At 33.3% G+C, this 25,149-nt stretch overlaps 1 protein-coding gene across 1 annotated transcript in view; it reads right to left on the bottom strand.

Annotated features, from left to right (window-relative positions):
* Nucleotides 1-972: 972 nt before the first annotated feature.
* Nucleotides 973-25,149, bottom strand: part of LOC111709690 (transcription factor AP-2-epsilon) — a 36,985-nt gene continuing 12,808 nt past the window's right edge. The window contains exons 4-10 of the mRNA XM_023483557.1: nt 8,864-9,315; nt 7,932-8,043; nt 7,082-7,161; nt 6,147-6,205; nt 3,652-3,793; nt 1,605-1,776; nt 973-1,329 (exon numbers count right to left, since the gene is read on the bottom strand). Coding sequence (XP_023339325.1) covers nt 1,183-1,329; nt 1,605-1,776; nt 3,652-3,793; nt 6,147-6,205; nt 7,082-7,161; nt 7,932-8,043; nt 8,864-9,315 — 1,164 coding nt within the window. The 3' untranslated portion in view covers nt 973-1,182. The remainder of the gene's footprint in view (nt 1,330-1,604; nt 1,777-3,651; nt 3,794-6,146; nt 6,206-7,081; nt 7,162-7,931; nt 8,044-8,863; nt 9,316-25,149) is intronic.

Below are 25,149 nucleotides of genomic sequence, written 5' to 3'. Positions count from 1 at the left end.
TTATAACGCGGTCACAAGAGATTATTTACAATTGAGCATTTTTCAGGCTTGGTTTAAGTCGGATATACCGAGCTTTCAGCAGGTGGAAAAAAATTCTTAAGAAGTTAAAAGCAAAAATGTGTATGTACAGAAAGCATTAAACTGAATGAGGAAAAATAAGTAACAATTATACATATAAATATGTCGCTAAAATGCAATCCAAGGAGAAAATTTTGTACTTGGCTAAATTTGAGATTCTACTTAATAACATCAACAGAAGATTATATCAGGGTTAAAATTTAACAATTCAATAAAAAAGATTTACTTAAAACATAAAATTTAGTTACAACATGACAATATGCAAATTATGATTATTCCATCGTAATCTCTGTACATGGCGGTGTACAAGTAAAAAGGAGCGTAATAAATAAGTAAGGCAAAAACAACAAGTACAGTACAAAATATTGTACAATTTGAATATAATATATCTTGAGCCAGGAAAGCGATGAATTGCGGTGTTAAGGTTCCTTCTTTAAACTTTATACCCCTAAAGGTATAAAGTTTATAATTGACTAGCTTGCAAAAAACAACTAAACCCCTTCTCAGGGTCTATTAGGGACTCTCAGGGTCTTTCAGGACTCTTAGGGACTCTCAAGGTCTATCAGGGTCTCCGAGAGTCTCTCCGAAAATTCAGGGACACAAGGTTATAATGCAAGGAAAACTAATTGCAGTTACGTACATATTAAAAACAGTTCTCTCTGGGTGGAATTTGTAAACAAGAATGGATGCATCAGTGTTCGTTTAGTATCCTAGGAGGTATAAAAGCATTAAGTTTTTATAATATTGATAATTCACAGAATAGTTTCCTATGACCAGAATATTTCATTGATTTTTTTTTTATGTGAAAGATGGATCCAATGTCAGGCTTCGACATTCGTCTTGTGTTTACATTACCGCCCAGAGACAGTACACTGCAGAACAAAAGATGCGTACACCTCTGAAATAACTTTCCTTGAATTATAACCTTGCTCAGGGCATTCTTAACTGTACTGCAGTGTTTATATTCCTCACAGTAGATACAACTGAGTTTGTTTACATTCATCTAGGGCACTGCAGTACACTTTACAGTACTTTTCCCTACTACACCTAGACCTAAGGCTTGACATGGACCAGGCCTAGAGCTGGACCTGGACCCAAAGCAGTTTATGATTTCTTGTCAAGGGAGTTGAGGTGAGAATTGATGAGCAGTTTTGTCTCCAGACTTGATTTAGAGTCCAGGTGGTGGTGGAGGGGTAGAGAACTGTTAGGGATACTCTTATCCAGACATTTCAAACTCTCACTCAAGTAATTCTGCAACAAAATATTTTTTTGATATTATTTTTTTTTTTTGAAAAATTCCATTTGGAATTTGGTCCTAGATGAAAATTCTTAAATTCTTAGCCGCAGTGGTCAGCCCTTAACGTATCAAAGCTACGGCTCTCTCCCCCCCCCACGCCCGTGCTGCAGCGCTCGGCCAAGAACATGCCCTTTCAAAAACTTACATTTAAAAATTTACATTTAATATCAAATGACAGAAAAATTTAAGAACTGTTGACGAGACATAACTAAAGACAGATTTACCGTACCTGGATAGCCGTAAGAGCAGCAACTATAGCTGGAGAACCGAAACCGTGTGTAATCATGGAGAAATGGGTTAGATGTCTCTGTATACTAGGATCTAGGATGATTGCAGGACGGGTGTTGCAGAGAGGAGATCTATCCTGGTTCAATAGATCCATCAACTCCTTTGTGACCAACCTAAAACATTTTATAAATATGTGTTCATTCATCAGTCAGAAAAGATAAAGAATACAAATCTATTTCGGGCTTTTAGAAGCGCTTATTAAAATCAAAGTTTCTTTCATTCAATTATCGTTAAAATGTCATTAATCTCTTTACATGAATTCATTTATCCGTATACAGGAATTTATTAATTCTTATAAAGGAATTCATTCATCGTCATACAGTAATTCTTCCTTCCTTAAACAGGACTTCATTAATCTTAAGTCAGATTCATTCATCCTTATACAGGAATTGATTCATTTCTTATGCAGGAATCAATTCATCCTTCTACAGAAATTCATTCATCCTTCTACAGAAATTCATTCATCCTTATACAGAAATTCATTCATCCTTATATATATACAGAAATTCATTCATCTTAAGTCAAATTCATTGAATGAATGATTGATTGACTAGTCCCTGGCATTCCTCCAAAGGTTTATAGTTTTTTTGCAGTCCTATTACTGGTCTATCAAGCAAAAATGTGCATAAGATTTTATCCTTGTATTTAAAAATGCATTTTATTTTAGGATAAATGCAACCTGTCAAACTTTTTATCTCTCTATCCCATTCTATCTATCTCCCTAAATAAAAGGAATGGGAAGAGGTAGATATATAAAAAGAGGAGGAAAAGAAACATTGAAATCTCGAAACCCAACAAAAAATTGTTATCAAGTCCTAGATATAATCCTGCAACCTAACTTCGGATCAAGTTTAGGTACAACCATTAAAATGCCTTTTATACTCTAAATATCAAAATTTAGATCTTGAAATGTTTGTAGTCATTGAATGCAGAAACCCGGGAAAATCGATGCAGTTAATCCGCAAAATTAGCCCAGACTACCGATACGCACACACGGACTATATATAACATATATGTCTATCTATTTAATGTTCCGAACTATACTTAATTATTGTACATGCTGAATATACCTATACAGTACGATTTTATTTCGTTTTACAGAATTAGATATGGTAACATTCAAAAAGTTCGATCAAATGACGAACTAAAACTATAGTTTTTATTACCTATTGGATGAATAAATGATGAAACCCACTACTATTTATTCCCAACTAATTTACTTTAATTATATATAATGAATGTTGAATATAGTAAAAAAATTACTTAAACAATAAATGATTCTTAACCCCTAATTAAGTTAAAATTAACTCCTTCAATTATCTTTTCATTTGATGCTTAAACACTATTAAAGAATCATTCTAGCGTTTCAGATATTATCCAGAATTCAAAAATAAACAATTTAACATTTAAAAATTGTAGAATAATAAGGAACCCCCTGGCCTATTTAAAGGGACTGTAAGCGTAATTTTAAGAGACCCTCCATTTAAAAATCGCAAAGCCCGATTCGCAACGGTACCCTTGAAACCTTTATCTGATAGTTTTCAAGGTATAAAAGGGTTTAATTCTAATAATTTCCATATATTTGCGCAACAAAAAAAGAAAAAATACTTTTATCAGAAAAAACTTTTAAAGGTACCATTGTGAATCAGAAATTGCCATCTTTGCAAAAATGATTACTTGAAATTACGCATATTGTCCCTTTAAGATTAAAATCAACTATTTACAATTTAATTACGGTTCGTGCTAATATTATATCTTTCTTCATAAGATCAATTTATCTTGTTTTACGGGTTTTCTATATAATAGAAACAGCCAAGATTACTATTTGTTGCAGATGTTTCTGCAAGCATTTTGCACACTTGAAATTACAACAAAAATATTGCATATTTCATTAAAATTGCAAAAAATATATATATTTTGATTTTGATGTAGCAGTAGAGAAAATAAAAAAGAGAAAGAAATTTGAGAGTTTTAAAAAGAGTTCTTACTTGGTTGCAACCAACAATTCTTTTCTCCGATACTGCTCTGCAATATCCGTACTCCGTCCTGTCAGATACTCCGCAACCTGCCGGGCTGGGAACTCTGTCTCACACACGTAACCGAAGTCTCTGGCCAGGTGGATCGCCTCCCCTAGATAAAACCATAAATATATAAAGGACGAATTTTTAATTAACATTTTTCCTTGATTGTATCTAGATTCGTAGCGAATTGAGTGGGATTTAACATTTCCAGAATTGGTCAAAACTTAATTTGTCACTTGTCAACCGACCCAAGGATACAAAAAAACTACTCGAAAAAGTTTATGCTTGTGTACAGTAGGTAGGCTTGCAAAGCATAATTAAAGAGGGTATCATTTTTTGTTTGGTTTTAGACATGTAACGTTTTTCCCTTTTAATAATTTGAGATGATATTCATATTTTAAAATTATATTCTCTATAAATTTTCATAAAGCACAGATTGTTAAAAATTTGTTTAATCAATAAAAAAGTAAAACGATTTATCATAAAAAGTAAAAAAAACGATTGAAAACGAACCGAAAAACGATCCTCATCCCTACAAAGTATTAAAACTCTAGCTTCTGAAACTAATTATTCCATCATGAAAAACATGCAAGGATTTTAAACTTGAAAATAATTCAAAAATTAATCAAATTTATAATCATTCCTAATTGTGAGTGAATATCTTAATCTATCAAATTAAAAACGCAAAACATCTGAATCATCCAAGAAAGTATAAAAGTAGAGTAGCGTTTATAAAATGGACGCTTTTTACGTATGAAAGTGTTTAAATAGATATACCAACATATAGTTTGACACCGAGTCTGCCAAGATTCAGGAATTTCTAATAATACTCCCGTCCTCCAACCCCCCACGTTTTATGTCTAATATTTTAATTGAGTTTCAGGCATCGAATCCCCGCCCCCCTAAACTACCCCGCATTTATTACTTTCGTTTGTCTAATTGGCTCTAGCAAATCCTTCCCTTTAACCCCCCAACCCCTCCCTCCCATCCCGAATATTGTAATCACTATTATAACAATAAATCGTCCCCCCCCACCCCCCCCCCCCTCCTGCACCCTCTTAAATTTATCAACAATCCCAAATTTGAAAATTTCACTTTAAATAAAAGAAAATTTAACAAATTGAACAGTGACACGACAAAAAATGATTGGTGAAGTACTTTTAAAAAATAAATTTGAAGATAAGTGTCGGAAATTATACAATGATAAATGTAAATGTAAATGACATATCCCTATTACATCTCCCTATTTACGCCTCTAAGCTATTTAAAACACCACCTATCTACACCCCTCCTCTCTATTTAAACTTCCTATCTATGCCCCTACTCTCTAATAACACCTCCTTTTTACACCCCTACTCTCTAATAACACCTCCCATGTGAACCCCTCCTCTCTAATAAAACCTCTCTACGCCCCTACACACCTCCTATTTACGCCCCTACTCTCTAATAGAACCTCCTATCTACGCCTCCTCCCCTCCCCAATGTCCTCTGTTACGCCCTCCCTGCCGCATCTGATAAGACAAACAACGACATATGTGCATTGTGCATTAAGAGTATTTACAAGTATAGGAGCTAAGATACCCGGTAATAGTCACATAACTTTTAGATATGTCGCATTTTTAACCATTTTAATTACACCAAGATATCAGACTTTTATTTGCGACGGACCGAATGAACATCACATAAATCTTGGGATAATTTTATTCATTGCCCCCTCCCCCTCGTCTGAGTTCTGGGAACCTAAATCTTTAATCCCCCCCCCCCGCCAACCCCTCCTCCTTTATAAGTTTCCACACTGGTCCTCTTGAACAGTTTGTTATGAGTGGATGATAAATGTTCCAGGATTATAGTTTAGTGTTGGTTGGGTTCTCCGGGTTTAGGACGGAACACCGGGTTCGGAGAAAGGTTTAGAAACTCGGGATAAATGAGACACGTTTAAAACTTGGTTCCTTCGGATCCTTTCAGTCCATGGAGCAATGATAATCCATCCTCGTCCTTTCACTTCCTTCCAAGATAAATGGTGCAAAATTACTTTGCAAAAATCCAACTCGACAATCTTTTTAAACACGTTCTTTTAACACCGGCCCGTTTTGTACAGCTCAATACTGTTCTTTTTACAGTTATATAAACCAGGAGCGTACGAGAGCATTTATGTAGGGGAGGCACATTTTGCGCGCAAAAAAATGTTGTGCCCTCCTTGGCAAAATTTGCCCCCCCCCTAAGAAATCCCTTTTTTGAAAAAATATTGATATCTTTTTTACCTTTTTAACTATTTAACTGAAATAGAGTTTGGACTAATTGGGAATGACAGGAAATGCATGCATTTCTCCAAAAATCTGGAGAAGAGATTTAAAAACTGTATAACTCTGATATTCTACTCTTCAATTTTTTAATGAGGGGGGGGGTTTGGCATGTCGCCCCTCTCAGTTCTCTCTGAAAATCTCTCTCAAAATCAAATCCACCATTTATGTGTGGTTCCTGATTGCTGTTGCAAAGTAACTTAAAAAGTAGTTTCTGGCTCCTAAAATAAATATTTATCCTGATATGGAAATGGTCAGATATGATTAATTTATTTTCTTAATCTTTTAGTTTGGGACTGAGTGAGTGCAACGCAATGCAATGTAGAATGTAGATTGCCTGAGGAAGGGAAATGCAAGCAGATGTAATATTAAAAGAGCCCCCCCCCCGTACGCCCCTGATATATCGACCACTCCGATAACTCCGAAATTGATCAAATTATCAACAAATATTTCAAACTGTCATATGGAATAATTTTCGTCGCCGATAAGTTTTAAGACGTTGGTATATTCTATATTAGTCGAGATTTTCAATATTGATTAAGATTTTCAAACCAAATCTTAGTTCTCAGATTTGATTGATCTGACTCCGTCATAACGAATTGATCATTAAGATAATTGTCAATTAAAATATTTGTTAAAAAAACTAAAAATAATTAGGCTGCCAAACTCAGTTCAATGAAAGCTACATCGGAAGAGAAGTGATAGAATTAGAATAGAAGAGTGAGTGTAAGTTGAATAATGTGGTAAGTAAAATGAATGAATTGATAGAACGTGAGGAACCAGAGGTCGGTAATAAATAAGGGGAAAAACTGAAATTTCTACCGTGCGAAGGAAATACGCAAACTAGGTGTTTTAAATATGCAAAATGGAGGCGTAGGAGGAATAGGGATGGAATGCAGACAGGAATGGAATACAGGAGATATATATGGAATACAGGAGATATATATATGGAATACAGGAGATTTTACATGGAATACAGAAGATATATATGGAATACAGGAGATATATATGGAATACAGGATAGGGATTGAATACAAGTGAAAATGAATGCAGCGATAAAGGAAAAGCTCAATATCTAAAATTGAAAAATATCTTACCTTCTAAGAACGCCACCTAGCAGCGACGCATTTAAACATTCTGGGGGAGAGAGCCGACGTTGTACCTCAGCAACTGTAACCTTAAAATATTTCAGTAAAATTTTTGTTCATTATTTACTTTTTAAAATGTTTAAAAGCTGGGGCGTTAACCTAATAATTTGTTTATGATTATTTGAAACCGTTCTCCACGACTGTTTATTGTTTAATTTCGTTTCCAAGGAATTTTTATTGGAAAGAATTTTTAAGCAAAGCTTTTTTTCGTTTATAAACCAGTTTTCTTTCCTAATTTCATAAGATTTTGAACAGAATCATTCAAAACTCTAACTTAATTGACATATCTATTTATTATATAAAAAAACCTGCGACCGTAATCTTTATAGAAATTGAATTAAAACAGCAAAAAGAGTAAAAATATATAATTTTAAATTATTAAACTCGAATTCTAAATCTCCCAACATTGGATTTGAATCTGAACCATTTAAGTCCTTTCAACATTACGTTTCAGATAAATCAAAATAAATGAATTGTGTCTTTGTCAAAAACTAAAATTTTCTAATCCCTATATCTTAGCATCCTGATGTTGTACACCTTAGATATTTCCAACTTAGATTATTTGAACTAACAGAATTCATAGTTGAAATATTTATGTTGGAAAGATATGGAGATTAGAAAATCAGAGTTTGTGGCAAAGGCTTAATTCTTTTTTTTTTTTTTTGTAAGTTTATTAAAACAATTCTGAAACTCCTAACATTGGATTTAAATCTGAATCAAGTCCTTTCAATATTACGTTTTAGATTAATTTAGTGGATTTTTCAAAACTTTCGAGGATTTCATCAATTTAACAACTTACCTTATATTTCGAAGTTGATGAGAGGAGAGAAAGACGACCTGGAACTGAGCAAAAAATATCGTTTGGTAGAGCAGCCATCATCATATTCTCCTTCATGCTGATATCCCTACCCCTAGACAACAGTACACGTCATATATATGAACATGGTCTCGCGGATTTGAATAAATAAGTTAAATCTCGTGGAGGGTATAAACCTTTTACTAGCCATAAATATGCCATAAACCCGCGCCAATATTGGGAATAAAAGTTTCCCATTCTTTTAACACCTCATTAGAACCGTCCCAACCTGTTCATATATCTTTGCACAACTTTAATGCAGTACAATGCTCGGCGTTTATATCAATATAAAGAAGACGATTTTTCTATTCAAGTTTTGATTTCTAGCAAGCTTTTCTCAACTTGCAAGTTTAAAAGCAAAAATGAGAGACTGCTTCTGGACAGCTTTTCTTTTTTCATGTTTAAGTGTATCCAAGCTGTTTGAAAGCTTGGTATAAAACAAAAATCGAAATCGAAAGTCGTCTTCATTGCATAAACGACATATACGACGACAGTACAATCATGAAAAAAAAATTTAAGCTAAACACCTCCCAACTTTACACCCAAATGGCATTTCCCAAATTGGTGTCGTTTGGTTCCCAAAAGTAAAAAAAAAGTTCAAATAAATATAAAGAAAACCTCTGGATCATGCTAGTTAGCTAATACATTACTTTCCTTATATTCTAGTTTCGAACCCTTTTATTTTTGTGACGTGATGTAGAGACCTTAAATAGTACAAACAATAAATGCTGCTATATCCAGAAATAGTTTAAAATGTCAAGTTTTTTTTTACACAGACAGGTTGCAAAGAAACAGAAGTTTGAAGTAAGTGTTCATTTTTTTACTAATTCAATCAATGGCCGTTAGATCGGTTTTTAAAATATACAGAAATGAACCTGATAAACTCTTCCTCCATATGCTGGTCCTCCTGGTGTACGGGGCTAGACAGGGAATGTGTGATGGAGTCCTGGGAGTCCAAGGAAGACCTGGAGACTAGATGTGAGTCCAGCGAGGTCCTGGAGATAAGTTCCGTCCTATTTGCCAGCTCTCGTCGGACGGAGTCGTAAGAGAATGTTGGAGAGGAGACGGTTGTCAGAATAACCGGAGATGAGGTTTGAATCCCTGATGCTCGCTGTTGAAAGGTTTGTAGGGTTGAACTAACCACATGGAAATCTGAGGGTTGAAGGGTGAGGGTGGATGAGGAGGGGAGGGGTGAGGTAAGGGTTGGGAGGGATGCGAATACATCGCTCTGTGAGAAGGGAGGAAAGTATGGGGATTGGAACTCTGATAAACTAACTCTTGTTGAAGAAGAGAGAGAGCTTGCAGACGCTAAGGAGCCAATACGATCCTAAACAAAAAATAATATTAAGAGGTCTGTTAGCCTAATTTACAACAATTCTTCATTACAGCATCTATTCAACCATTTTCAAAATGGCGAACTGTTCTATAACAGGGTTGTGAATACTTCCTAAATCTCTTTAAAATGAGCCTGATTTGGAATTAAAGTCACAATCCACATCAAGAGATATACACGATACAATCCCATTGGAGAGATATGCAACCCCTATGCAGAGACGTATACAATACCTTTAGAGAGATATACACTCTCCATAGAGATATACAATACCTTTCGAGATATATATATAATCCATTGGGAGAGTAATAAAATCCACATCGAGAGATATATAATCCCTTTAAGAGAGATATATAATCATTTTAAGAGAGATATAACATCCCTTTAAAAGAGATATATAATCCCTTTAGAGAGATATATAATCCATTTAAGAGAGATATATAATCACTTTAAGAGAGATATATAATCCCTTTAGAGAGATATATAATCCACTTTAAGAGAGATATATAATCTCTTTAGAGAGATATATAATCCATTTAAGAGAGATATATTATCCCTTTAGAGAGATATATAATACCTTTAGAGAGATATATAATCCATTCTCCAGTTCATCTTCATATAGAGTGGAAGGATTGTACTAGCCAAGGTTTGCAAACATATCTCGGATAATCTATCATTATCCCCATCTAGGTATTCAACCTACCTAGCGAGATGAACCTTATAGATCTAACAATCCTTCCTCCTCTCCCTTCTGCTCCGATGACAAGATTACAAAACACTTAAATCTCGAAGCCATTGTCTTCAAACCCATAATCAAGTTGTTCAAATTCCAGACTTTTCACAGAGTAAAGCATACAATTTTAACAAAATGACAGCACGTTGAAAATCCATGTTTTTCTCCAGATATTTTGTTGAACTCGGAACAAAAAAGGTGGAACATGTATATTATAGTGTATACTAGGGTATACTGAAGGGTGTTTTTCAAACCCTGTCCCGAGGGCAAGGATTGTTTCAATTTTAAAACCTGAAAAATCCTAAATTCATGGAATTTTTATTGAACCCTTTTCGCGAGTAAAAACCTTGCAAATTATCCACTGGGTTAACTGGTCAAAAAGTGTGATTGTATGCGGCTTAATACACCAATTATTGTTTAAACGAAGAGTTTTCAGAAGAATTTAATTCATTGTTTATTTTGAGATTTCCTCAATCCATTGTATTTTATGCATTTTTGTCTGTCCCCTGCATGTATGTATGTAATTTTTAAGCCGTGCACTAATTTTTTATCCTTTTTCTACTATTTATACTACATTTTGTATTCTGTATTCTGCAGCCTATATCCTGTTTCTTGTATAGTATATCATATGTATCCCTAGATCCAGTATCCTGCATGTTTCCTTGTATTTTGTATCATGTTTAGTCTAAACCCTGTATCCTGTATCCTTTATCCTTTATCCTTTAACCTTTATCATTTATCCTTTATTCTGTATAATGTATTATTCTGTACCCTGTATCTCGTATCCTTTATTCTTTATTCTGTTTCTTGTATCCTTTATTCTGTATCCTGTATCATGTATCTTACCTTCCACAAGGCTAGTTAGAAGGGTTACATTAGCCGCCTTCCTTCTCCCGGAGGGAAGTTGCATACCAATCCTCTCCAGCTTGTCCCGGAGCACTTTTCCTCCATCCTTACTCTTAGCCCTAGGAGACATTCAGTATAGTTTTCAGCCTGGAGTCTACAACTCAAATTTGCAAACCTTAAACCTAGACAAGTCTAGTTTTACCAGTTGTAAACCTTATTTCTCAATTCATGAATATCAATTCGTTCGTCATTTCACATTTGAATCCAATCACAGATTGCGAGGATAGGAAAAGAGAGGTTTTTGTCATTTTATATTTGTCTCCCAACCCCTAAGTTGTGTACTATCTTTCGTGTCCTATAGGTAAACCTTTGTCGGAATTGAGAGAATTAGGGAATCAATCTGAGTATGGAACCGATAACTTGTCTCAAACTCTAATTCTAACATACCAATGTCTTTGCAACCTGTAAACCTTTATTATTAACGTTTATATTTCTATACTTTGATTATTTGATATATCAGAACTTATATTCTAAAATACCTAAGGTCTGCGACATTAGGTTGCAAAGATATAAGGATTAGAAAATCAGGGATTGACGTGAGTAATCATTTGGGGAACAATGATCTGAAAAATGCCCAATGATTCTGATAAGATAATCGCAGTTCTATAAACGCATGACCGAAGCTTTTAGTTGCGCTAATGGCTAACTGTATAATGAATATAATCTTATCAAGTTACATCTTTATGCCCATTTAACACAGACAAAATATATTTTCACGTTTTAATAAAACCAATCACAAAGTTTAAGATAAATCATTATCAAGTCCAGACAACAAAATTGGTTTAAAAAACCTTTTATTTCTGCTTTTAAGGACTTTTACGCTATAAAACCTTTTTAAACCCCCCTTCTTGATTTGTCCCTTAAAATATTCTCCATTAAGCTAAATTTTGATGTAAAAATTAATCTTGCATGAAGGCCCAATTATCTGATAATCCTGGATAAAATATTCAAAAACAGACACAAAAATTTTGCTAAATCAGAAACCAAAACTTAAAAGAAAACAATTACGAGAGTTTGATAAATTATAATTTGATTAATTGAAAATTTGAATTCAATTCTATGTGAGAAGTATCCAGCACGAGGTTTGAAATATACAGACTGGGTTTTGAGTATCCAGGATGGGTTTCAAGTTTCAAGCATAAGGTTTGAAGTATCCAGGATGGATTTCAAGTTTCAACCATAAGGTTTGAAGTATCCAGGTTGGGTTTGAAGTATCCAAGATGGGTTTGAAGTATCCAAGATAGGTTTGAAGTATCCAAGATGTGTTAAAAGTATCCAGAATCGGTTTTAAGTATCCAGGATGGGTTTTAAGTATCCAGGTTGAGCTTGAAGTATCCAGGATGGTTTTAAAGTATCCAAGATGGGTTAAAAGTATCCAGGTTGAGTTTGAAGTATCTAGGATGAGTTTGAAGTATCCAGGTTGAGTTTGAAGTATCCAAGATGGGTTTAAAGTATATCCAGTCTGTGTTGGAGTCAGCTGAACTAAACTATGCCTTTACTTTGGTAATATAGCTTTATGTATAGGATAAAAAACATACAGCTGGACCACCAAAGAGAAGGCATAGATAATCTTATTTAAAGTTGTTCCTCGTTCAATCTTTCTGATTCGAATCCAGTTCCAGTATTAAAATGAAATGCTAAAAAATCATTTCCTTGATATACGTGTTTTACTTTTAATCAAATATCAAAACTAATTTGTACATGAACGTATAGTACACATATTGGATAAATTGTAGAAATACATGACATTAACAAATTTTCTGAATATTGGTTTATCCTGGTTTTGACTTGTAATTTAACTTTATTGAAGGTTTCATGTCATGGGGGGGGGGTTGACTTTAATCCAGGGTTGTAATGTAAGGGGAGGGGGGTATTTTTATTCCAGGTTTTATCATGTCAAGGGGGTGGGGTAACTTTATTCCAGGTTTTATCATGTCAAGGGAGGGGGGGGGGGGTAACTTTATTCCAGGTTTTATCATGTCAAGGGGGGGTAACGTTATTCCAGGTTTTATCATGTCAAGGGAGGGGGGGTGACTCTATTGTACAATAAAGATTGAAAGTTTAACCAAGAGCAAACAGATGAATTGCAATATTTTGCATGAAATTTCAAGAATTTTGCAAAACAATAAACTGAGGAGAAAGTACAAATTTTAGGAATATTTGGTGGGAACTGTAAACAAGGAAACAACATCAAGCCTGGGTAGTTAAGGGACAGTACACAGAATTTCAAGTGAACCTTTATTTAAGAGGGGCATACCTCATTCACAACGGTACGCTCATAAGCTTTGTCAGATCAGAATGATATCCGTAATCTTCTTCCAGAAAATTTATTATTTTCCATTGTGGTTTTTATAAAGTGGTTTGCACATTTCTGCTTTAGAAACAAAGTAGGAAATTTTTATACTTTAACACTCTCAGCTATTGAATAATTGATCACATAAAGGTTTGAAGGGTACCGTTGTGAATCGGACATGCAACTTCTTGAAATGAAAGATCGCTTAAAGTAACAACAACAGTACCTTTACATTTTCAAAACAATTCCTTTGAGAAAAAAATATATTTAAGCAAGCTAAAGAAACTAAATCTAAACGTCTAAATGTGTTCTAAATAATGAACCTAGCTGAAGGGGGGAGGGGAAGGATGGAAAAATACCATTAATTTTACAAAAAGGTTTGTAATGCATTCTTAGATAAGACGAATGTGAATGGATGACTGGACTTGTTTTCTTACCGCCGTAGACCGGAGAAATATTTAGCTTTAAAACTATTATATTCATAATCTTTAAACCTATTCTGTTCATAATCTTTAAACCTATTCTATACATAATTTTAAACCTATTCTATCCATAATCTTTAAACCTATTCTATTCATAATCTTTAAACCTATTCTATCCATAATCTTTAAACCNGTTGAATACAGGTTTACCCGCAAAGTATGAGACTATACTGGTTGAATACAGGTTTACCCGCAAAGTATGAGACTATACTGGTTGAATACAGGTTTACCCGCAAAGTATGAGACTATATTGGTTGAACATAAAGGTTCAATTTGGTCTTTCACTTAAAAAATGTTACGGATAAAATTATGATTTAACAATGTAATAAAAAGATGGAATATATTCGGTACAGCCGTTCCTAAGTCTCATCTTTTGTGGGTATCCCTGCACATAAAATTACTTCAATCCGGGGGGTTGTCTCTTTTTAAGTTTGCCTTCTTATTTCTTCTACTATTTCAAGAATAACCAAGAACCACATGAACTGTAGAATGTTCTCCAGTTTCTGGAAGGAATATAAACAATCACATCTGTTTTTTTCTCCTCCCTGTACTATTCAGGATTGTATATACAAAAAAAGCGTACTGCGGTTTTTGTTATCTTCCCCTAATTAAATTCATATTCAAATGAGCTCATTCTATAACTTTAATACAAATATACTTTGACGTGTATAAACTCTACGCTGCAATCATAATTTCTTCAATCCTATTCTTCAAATGGTAAATGTGCACTTTAAGTAATATTCAAGTTTTTTTTCTATTTTGACTTTTTAACGTTCGTCAGTTCTAACGTTTTCTAATAAACATCTAAAATATGTGTTGTTTGGAATTGAGTCTTTGTCACAAACTCTGATTTATTAATCCCTATATCTTCACATCCCAGTGTCGTAGACCTTAGTTATTTCAAACCGTGAATTCTGATGAATCAAATAATCTAAGTTTGAAACATTATCTGGTTGTAGAGATATAGGTTTTAGAAAATTTGAGTTTGTGGCAAAGACTCAATTTCTTACTGTAAAATTCAAGGTTTGAGTCAAAATATCTAATGCAGTATCTCCACAATATCTCCTTAGAGGGCTGTTTACTGCTTATTATACACACGTAAACTCTAGTTTATATATTCTGTAAACATCGATAAAATATTATATATCACACACTTAACCCTGCATTCCCAAACTAAATACCAAATTATACTTTAGAACAAAGAATTTAATCGTATTGATTCATCAAATTATCAATTTACAACTGTTCAGATGATTGGTGAGAGAGGGGATGGGTGAAAAAAGGGGGGGGGAGATATTTTGAAGAAAAATATTTTACCATTATTTTGATTATAATAAAGTGGAAAACTATCTTTCAAACTGTTAGTGTCTAATCCCATAATCTTTGCAACCAAAATGAAAATGTAAACCTTTGAGAATTTTAACTGACTGTTTGAAATATTAAAGATAGTCATGTTTTAAAAAATATCAGTTTTAAATTATGAATTGAGACGCGTAGTAAATGCCTTTCATACTAAAAGTTTAGCTGGTCTTTCAACATTTCTTTTTTCCTAAAAAGTTTGTTTTTAAATATGAATGTGAAGTGCGGGGGTTCTTGCATATGTAAAATAGACCGGGGGGGGGAGACCCCCTGATTTACATATGTTGCAATCAGAAACCATTGAATTCAATCAGACATTTATCTTGATATTTTGACAGAAACTGATCCTTATCGTTACATTTAATGGAGAGACTCAATGGAATCTGAAAAATTAACCAGATTCAACAAATATTCATAAAAATATATTTTTTACCTCCATGAAAATGGGAAGAGACGATTCTTCTGTGACTAACATTTTTATTTGGCTAAAACTAAAATTTTTTTTGGATAATTTTAGAGTTGCACTTTTACCCTCTCGGTAAAAATTATGTCATCGTTTAGAAAATAACGAGGGTCCAAAATTGCCTTAATGTTTAGTAATATTGTTGTGTGCTAGATGCATATTATCACTACTATTCCTACTATACGGAGCGCACTAGACTGCTTGTCTCCTCTCGCGTCCAGAACGAACTGTAGGCTACTATATGAATGTCTTGTAACTCAGGAGACTTGAGCGCCGCAAAGGCAGTATCGTAATTGGGACTCTCGCCCCCCCCCCCCCTCCCCTCCCACTATCCTGAAATCTCTGGAGTTGTAACATGGATATCTATTTACAAATAAACGTCAGCTAATCTATGTATTTGGATTTCATTTTCTAATCTTAGAAAATGAGTAAACTTTTATTTCAGTTAAATCAAACTAACCAATCATAATGATTTTTAAGATTTGGTTTCTTTTTGATTCAAAATTCAATAAAGTTTTTTTTCTCGCTGATTTCCATTGTTTTGTAAATTATCGGAGAATTTTTAACCTGAGCTAGGCTAAAATATCTTTTAAATGTGACTTATAAAACAGTAAGCATCATGTATAAATGAAGATTATGGAACTATAAGGTTAAATATATAATGAGAAAATGCGGGATGAAAAATAGATATATGATGAGTTGGGATGCTCCCATCCCAGTTTAATCAACCTTTCATTGTTCAATTTATTTGATAAGCGTTGAATATTTAATATATGCGGGTAATATCCTGCATTCGTACTCATCAGTTCATCATAATTCTTCCATTTCAATTCGTTCATAATATTTAGGTATATTGAAGCAACTGTTTTCTATATTAACCGATTAATCGGATCGATATTCAATTGAAAAACAGAGGGGGCGGCCAGAGGGGGGGGGGGTAGTGAATGAAAATGAAAATTAAAATGAAAGTTTTAATGCAGAATGAGGTAGAGAGGATAAAACTTTAATCCTGAATATTATATTGTGGTTAAGAGTATTGTGGTAAAATGTATAGAGGGACAATAAAAAAATTTCACATCACGTTGAATCAAGTTTTCCCACAATCTGTTAATATCGGCTGCATTTTATATATTGTCTTTATGAATGTAGTCCAAAGTAGGTTTTAATCCTTATCTTTGTCAAAGCTGTTGTTGCTGAAAATATCTTGGCTTCTTAGGTTTTCTTTCTCAACACCAGAGTAAGATTGGTTGCAAGGGCAGGTGGGTTTGCCTTTGCGAATTCGAACTAGATTCATTAAAAGTCTGAGTGCAAAGAAATGTCAGTTGTGGAGATCTTATCAAACCTGTTCAATTTGGAATCCCAACCACATGAGTCTAGTTTACATGCAGCTGTGCTACCAAAGAGAACAGAATTGACATAGTTGCGGATTTTCTGTTTGATGTCTTCGAAGATTTCTCTCGAATTTCTCGCGGATCTGAGGTTGCAGAGATAACATTGCGGCAGGAAACACAGAAACCAGTTGTTCTGCTCCCGCTTCAGATACAAAGGATCAGAGTTCAAACGGAAATGCTTTAAAACTCTGTTCAGGATGTTTTACATCTTCTATGGCTAATTGGAATGATTGAACCAATGGACTAATAGCATAGAACCCTGGAGTCAGGGGTTAGAGAGTCCTCAAAAGATTTAAAGGGACTGTTATCGTTTTTTAGAATAGAACAAATCTTTCCGTTATTTTTACACTAAAAGTATTCTTGACAGTCTTTAATTTTTAGATTGAAAATGGAGAAATATTTATTATCGTTTCCAATATACAGGTTTAAAGGATACCATTTTAAATCATAAATTTTACTATAAAAAGGAGACTTTGTGAAAACTACGTTAAGATGTTTGTAAACGCACTCTCTGCTGGGAATTGTAAACATGGCCAGGGCTTCTGGGAAATTTATCTTTATCTGAAAATAAAATGTTTACGATGCTCTTGTGTTCTCTAGGTTTACATAATAGTGTTAATTAATCCTGAGGACCCATCTCGACGGTTTTTACTGAATTCCGATGCAAACATAGAAATTGGTTAATACCGAGCAGAGAAATCTGTTAAGAAAACCTCGGCAGGCTAATAAACCAATAAAACTGTATGGAATACAAACTTTTAGAAATTACTTTATTTCCAATGCAAACCTGGACAGGAGGGGGGTAAGCTATTTAAACATAAAATGAAGGAATTTATGAGTTAAAAAGTAGGAAATTCTAAAATTACATTATACTTTTATACAATAAACATAAGTTTAAATTGATATGTTGTTGTCAACGATTCAAAATGGTATCCTTTGAAAATAACTAGCAAATGTATTTTGTTAACTAGAAAAAAGGAAACTAATTAAAAGTTGTCCTTACTATAACTAATTTGTGACCTCGTAACTCCTCTTGTTTTGATTTTTGAAAAAATATGTATAAATCAATATTTGTCCGGCGACAGTTTAGAAATTTAAAACATTTTTCGTCTGCTTAAAAGCACTTCAATAAGAGGAGTTATTATTGAAAACATGATATTCATGGTTTTTATTTTAAACTTCTTTGCTAAATCATATAAAAAGCTATTAAAAGACTATATTCAAGACAGAGGTCTTATTTGAAACTTGGGGTCATCGTACTATTAGAATTTTAAGTCGTCTTTTAAGTCGTCTTCGCAGTCTCATCCTTTGTGGATAACCCTGTAGATATTGTAGATCTTCGGATTTTTCGAAATTTGAAAGAAAAGTTTAAATAAGCAGAGAGCAGGGCAGTTAACATATGCTTTCAGAAACTGATAGGGTTGATGGCTTGCTGGATCCCTGCCAGATATATTTCAGCTTAGAGAATAGATTAATAGCTAGGATCATTCAATCAATTTAAACATTGGATTAAAGGGACTGTAAGTGTAATTTCAAGTGACCCTCCATGTAAGTCACTTTTTAGAGAAACCACAATTGAAAATAAACAGTTTACAAAATCATAAACACTGATTTCTCATTTATACTTGATCAGACAACGCTTTTAAGAGGAGTACCGTTGTAAATCGGGTATTGCCATCTTTGCATGGAGGGTCACTTGAAATTTCAAGTACGCTTTAATACAAAACCAAGAACATAAATATACGAAGAAAGCATATTCAAACATAAAAGGAAATGTTCAAAAAAAACTGAGTTAATTCTTTTCAAAAACTGAAAATGTCTTACCCTTATATCTTTGCAACCTGATATTGTAAAACATTGATGTTTTAACTATAGACTATTTGATCGAACAGAAGTTATAGTTTGAAATATCCAAAGTCTACGACATCGGTTTACAAAGATATAAAGATTAGAAAATCAATCAGCATTTGTGGCCAGAACTCAGTTCCTCTTATAAGATGTGTAGGATGAACCAATGAAATTATTAATCGATCAATACTGAACAAAATTTCTAAAACAGAATTTTTTGAAATACAGTTTTTAACCATTTCTATTTACAGAAACAACTGTTAGATATTATTATATATTGATTCGTGATTTAATCATGGTTTCTATTTTGATATCTATTTTTGGTAATACTCCCATTAAGCTAAAAATGATTATTTACATCTAGAAAATTAGTTCGGATCTAAAAAATAAAATTGAAATAAGTCGATTGAGACTTATGATTCGGGCTAAAAGCAAACCAAGAAACGCTTTATGCAATTTTTCTTTTTATCCCTTTCTCTACATAAATATTGAGATATTAAAGCTAGTATAAAACTTATCCCCCTATACAAGGTTTAGGCATTTATTTCCATATTATTAAAATGTTAAACTTGGTTTAATGCCAGTGCATTCAAACACACTTCATACCACAGTTTCAATAGAGGGGAGAATGGGGGTCAAACGTAATTATTACTTTTTCATAAATAAAAGTTAGCCTCATATTATTTTTTTATTATTAAAAAATTAAAACTTTCCGATGTACACACAGGAGGACGACATTAAAGCAATACTTAAGTGAATTTAAAATTGTTACGAAGCAAATTAAGGTCTGTTTACACTGCACAATTAATGTGTGTCATGTTCATCGGACTATTGAGTTGAGTCTAAAAGTCGTCTTTCTATTCCAAAGTTGTCTGGTTCTAACTTTATACATTCCTATTTATTATTTAACTTTTTTAACTATCCTTGAACAAATTCTTGTTATGACCATCTGGCCTCTTTCAACTCTATACCTTAAACTTTTAACATTAGACTATTTTTATTGACATATAGACATTAGATTTAGAAAAATAAGAATCTATCGCTTCTTCTTTGGCTCGTCTATTTGTTGGTTAGTTTGTATTGTACAGGGTGTCCCAAAAAACATGGGAATTCAGTGACGAATTCGATATCGTCTTTTCAAATAATTCTTTGATTTAGTATAGTGATACCTACTGAGAAAGCTGTAATCTGTAAGAGTTTCGTCTGCTATGTTTACATTTTGTTTGTTTATGTATTGACTGCAACCGGTTGTACTTAGTAAAACAAGAAAATTACAGTATGCAAACAGAGTAAACTTGTCCGTATTCACTGTTCATCTTGCGGAGACATTATAGACACATCTTTGCAGTCTTTTACCCTTTTCATTAAATAAACTCTAGCAGATTTGCTAAGATTGATAAAAACAATAGACGGGGTAGTTATATATTACAATGCTAATTCATAACAAAGACGATATCGAATTCGTAACTGAATTCCCATGTTTTTTGGGACACCTTGTATCCAATAAAAGTCAAAACAGAAAACTGACATGAGCCTATATAGGGAAGGTCATGGAAGACCGTTCTAAATGAAATATTTTTTAAATTTATCAATAAAAATGAAAAAGTCTGCGAAATCTTGAATTATTATTCTCTAATTGCCTGAAGGTATAATTTTTATCCTTATCTCAATTGGTTTGTGCATCAAATAGGGATGATTAAGAAGGGATCTGAGTATATAGAAATAAAAGTGTGGTTAAACTCTTTCTCTCTTGTGTATATATCCACGGTTAAATAAAATAGAAGGATTTAACTATTATGACCGAAGAATATTCTCTCTAGTGTATATATCTACGGTTCAATTAAATAAAAGGATTTAACTATTATGACCGAAGAATAAGCCTTGCTTCCTTTCATACAAGTGCATTGACTTGCAGCAGAGTATAATTTTATATTATTTATAACAAGACATTCGTATATATATATGTTGCGTATAGCCGGCCAAACTGCTGGACCGATTGGACTGAATTTTTTTGTGGACACTCATGGGTTGCCGGGGGCGCTAGAGGCTAAAAATCGAAAATATTTTTTCAAATTTGTTAAACAATATTTTTTTTAAAATTTTTTTTCCACGGACAATGCCGGGCTCTTCAGCTAGTATTACATATTTACATACTTACATAGGAATATAAAAGGTTCTGACCTAAGCAAAATATTATAAAATTTGGATATTTGAAAACCTACGTCCAAACTTTCTATCATTTTTATAAATCTCTATAATCTAAAATCTCTATTCTATAATCTTATATCTCTTTTCTATCATCTTAAATCTCTTCTCTATAATCTTAAATCTTTTCTCTATATTCACAAATCTCTTCTTTATAATCTTAAATCCCTTCTCTATAATCTTAAATCTCTATTCTATCATCTTAAATCTCTTCTCTAGAATCTTAAACCTCCTCTCTATTATCTTAAATCTCTTACCATCATCTTATATCTTTATTCTTTAATCTTAAATCTCTTCTCTATAACTTAAATCTCTATTCTATAATCTTAAATCTCTTCTCTATCTTCTTAAATCTCTATTCTATAATCTCAAATCTCTTCTCTATAATCTTAAATCTCTATTCTATGATCTTAAATCTCTATTCTATCATCTTAAATCTCGTCTCTATGATTATAAACCTCTTCTCTATGATTTTAAATCTCTTCTCTATGATAATAAACCTCTTCTCTACTATTACTTATAATACTAAATCTTTTCTTTAATCTCTTTTTTGATACTAAAACTCTTCTCTTTTCTGCTTTATGCTCAGGAAAATCTGCAAATCAATCTTAATTCTGCCAAGTAAAGATTTAAAACTTCTAGAAAAGGTTTTTTCTCGCATTAAAGTTAAGCTTGATTATAAATCTTTGCACTGACACAATGGTCAATTTAAAACTGTTGTAAAATTATTTGAAGAAATTTGAATATAAAATTTCCCGCAATCTTCGCTAGGCCGGTGTAATACTTCTCAATTTGAATATGAGATTAAAGTTTACAACACCAAAATTTTGTCAGAAAATTTTGAATATTTCTAAAATATTGTCCGTGTTTGTTTGTTTGTTTGTTTGTTCTGATAAAGTTCATTTGAGAGCGTAAGAGGTTCATATCCACGCCAATTTAATAATCAAGGGGCGGAGACAGTCTTCACCTTGCCAAACCTAGAGATATAAGAACTGCAGGATATACGAACCCTGATATATTAGACCTGTAGGATATATAGGAACCCTGATATATTAGACCTGTAGGATATATAGGAACCCTGATATATAAGATCTGTAGGATATATAGGGACCCTGATATATTAGATCTGTAGGATATATAGGGACCCTGATATATTAGACCTGTAGGATATATAGGAACCCTGATATATTAGACCTGTAGGATATAAAGGAACCCTGATATATAAGATCTGTAGGATATATAGGAACCCTGATATATAAGATCTGTAGGATATATAGGGACCCTGATATATTAGACCTGTAGGATATAAAGGAACCCTGAGATATTAGACCTGTAGGATATAAAGGGACCCTGTTATATTAGACCTGCAGCATATATAGAAACCCTGATAAATAATAACTGTAGGATATATAGGTTCCCTGATATATTAGATCTGTAGGATATATAGGAACCCTGTTATATTAGACCTGTAGAATATATAGGAACCCTAATATATTAGTCTTGTAGGATACTAGAACCCACAGAAAAAAAGAGCCCATGGTAAACAGAAACCCATGATTAACAGGAACAATGGATAACAGGAACCTAAGAAAAAATGAGCCAATGGGAAAAATGAACCAATGGAAAAGCGAATTTTGTGGGCCAGGAACCCTGCAAACCAGAAAGACCAGTAACGTATTTGAAAATAAAAAGAATTCTGCGAATAAGTTGATACTCAACATTTATTTCAATATTGGACTGATTTCTCTCGATTTGTTTAAACTGCACTGAGTTCTGCCTAATCTGTCCAAATTTGTACAAATCCGCGAGTTTAATCGGCCCCACAAATACCAGACGCGGGATATTTGAACCTTTTTTTAGGAAAATGATTTAGGAGTCTGGAGGGAGAGAACTAAACCCTTGCATGTTTTAGATCCAGAACCTTCATCAGTTTTTACAATTTCAAGAACTAGAAGGTATCCACCTGATATATATGTATTACAAGATACAGGCTAATCCATATAAGATGAGATTAAAAATAACTTAATTGATAATTTGAAAACATTTTAAAGAATAAATTTCTTTTTTTTTGCTAAGATTGATAAAAACAATAGACGGGGTAGTTATAATATAACCCCCCCCCCCCCACTCAATTCCCCGAACCTTGCCATGAGCCCCTGAAAATATCCTTCTTTTAAAAATTTTGATGAAAATCAACGAATAAAATTCAGCACGCCTTCAATTATAGAAGGAACGTTTATATTTGGTTGTCTATATCTATATATTTTATTATCAAATTAGGAAAAGTTGTTAAGAAAATTTAAGGATTTTATGATTTTACACGTTTAATGTTTAATTTCATACTTCAAGGTTTTATACTTTATACTTACAGATTTCATGTTTTCGCAGAGGGGTCTTCAGCAAACATGCTTATTAAAAAGGGGGAAAGGTTTACTTTGATGATTTAGCATAATTTGAATGAGAGTTTCATGTTTGACTCAATATTCTAATGTTTTTCATGTTTGCAAACTATATTTCATGTTTGATTATAAAACTGCAATGTTTGTTTAGGAGGATTTCATGTTTGCGGATTTAGTATTAGAGTTTGCGGATTTAGGGTTTCATGTTCGCATGATTGAGGTGGAGCAAAAAACCTGAGTTCTCTTCTAATAACTTAAATTTTCCGCAATTTTCCAAACGTTTAGAATTAAACCTGCTCTGGGCGTAACCTTGAATAGGGTAGATACACATTTCATCTCATATCCTTTTTAAACAATCTTGCTAAATAAAATGGGGTTGGGTATAAAAGAGTTGCAAACTTAAAAGCAAAAATACGATAAAAAAATAAGAGTAAGCAAATCCGCAGAGAAAGGAAAAAAGTAAATAAGAAAATACACAATCGGTTTCTCAGTTTGGGTGCAATCTCCAGTGCAATGTGCACACATTGTCACACATCATGATGACACAACAACACATCATTCTCTCACACAATTTCCTCACACACACACATACACTCAAACATCACAAACACGCGCTCGAATCACGCACTACCTTAAACGTGCATCTCCTGCTATGTAAATTAGTTTAAAGGCGATCTAGAGAAAGGTTCCAGATATTTCGGACTGATAGTTAAGAAAAATGTTGGTAGATGGCAGTCAGATAGTTCGCATTGTCAACCCAAGTATAATTATCTCTAATCAACAAGGAATTCAAATATCAAACCGGTTTCTTCCTCGGGAAACAAACAGACTTGGTGAGTAGATACAGTGAGACCCAGAAAACTGTGGAATAGGGAGACGACTCAAGTTATGATTTTGAAACGTCCAATGATTGTGAAGCATAGCAACATATGCAGCGTACACAGATCCATTTTACTTTATGATGTGATTTCCAAAACTGATTAAATGGCGTCTTCCTAATCCACAGTTTTTACAGGTCTCACTGTACAAATCCTCATGGGAATATTTTCTAGCGGATTTTCTTGTTCCAACAATTTCTCCCCCCACCCCCATCTCCATTTTTGATCTGAAGTTACAATTTAATGGGTCAACCCCTCCACCCCCTTCTTATGTATATCTACTCAAAAGACCAAAAGTTGTGAAACAAAAAGCCAGGTTCATTTTCAAGCTGTCTGTCTGATCGTCTAGTTTTTCCACCTTTTATCTTTTTATCTCTCTTCCACCTGCTCGTCCTTCCAGGTTTTATATCAATGTTTTTGGTTGATCGCACGTCTATATCATGCAAACCTTAAAGAACAAAACAAATCCTCCAATTATCCGACCAATTTTATGGCCTTAATCAATCTCAACTATTCTAACCAATTTTATGGCCTTACCCAATCTTAACTATTCTAACCAATTTTATGGCCTTAACCAATCTTAACTATTCTAACCAATTTTATTTCCTTAACCAATTCATCCCCAGCCAACCTAATCAATCCTTGCAAATCCAAACCAATTATAAGTTCCTAACCATCCAACTAAATCAATCCTATCCAGCTCAAATCAATTCTTATCAACATAAATTAATTCTTACCAACTTAAATCAATCCTAACCAGCTTAAATCAATCCTAACTAACTTAAATCAATCCTAATCAACTTAAATCAATTCTAAGCAACTTATATCAGTCCTAACCAGCTTAAATAAATCCTAACCAGCTTAAATAGAT

The sequence above is a fragment of the Eurytemora carolleeae genome, unplaced genomic scaffold (assembly GCF_000591075.1).
Source record: "Eurytemora carolleeae unplaced genomic scaffold, Eaff_2.0 scaffold992, whole genome shotgun sequence".
Taxonomy (NCBI): Eukaryota; Metazoa; Arthropoda; class Copepoda; order Calanoida; family Temoridae; genus Eurytemora; species Eurytemora carolleeae.
This window is presented reverse-complemented; position numbering and strand designations above follow the sequence as displayed.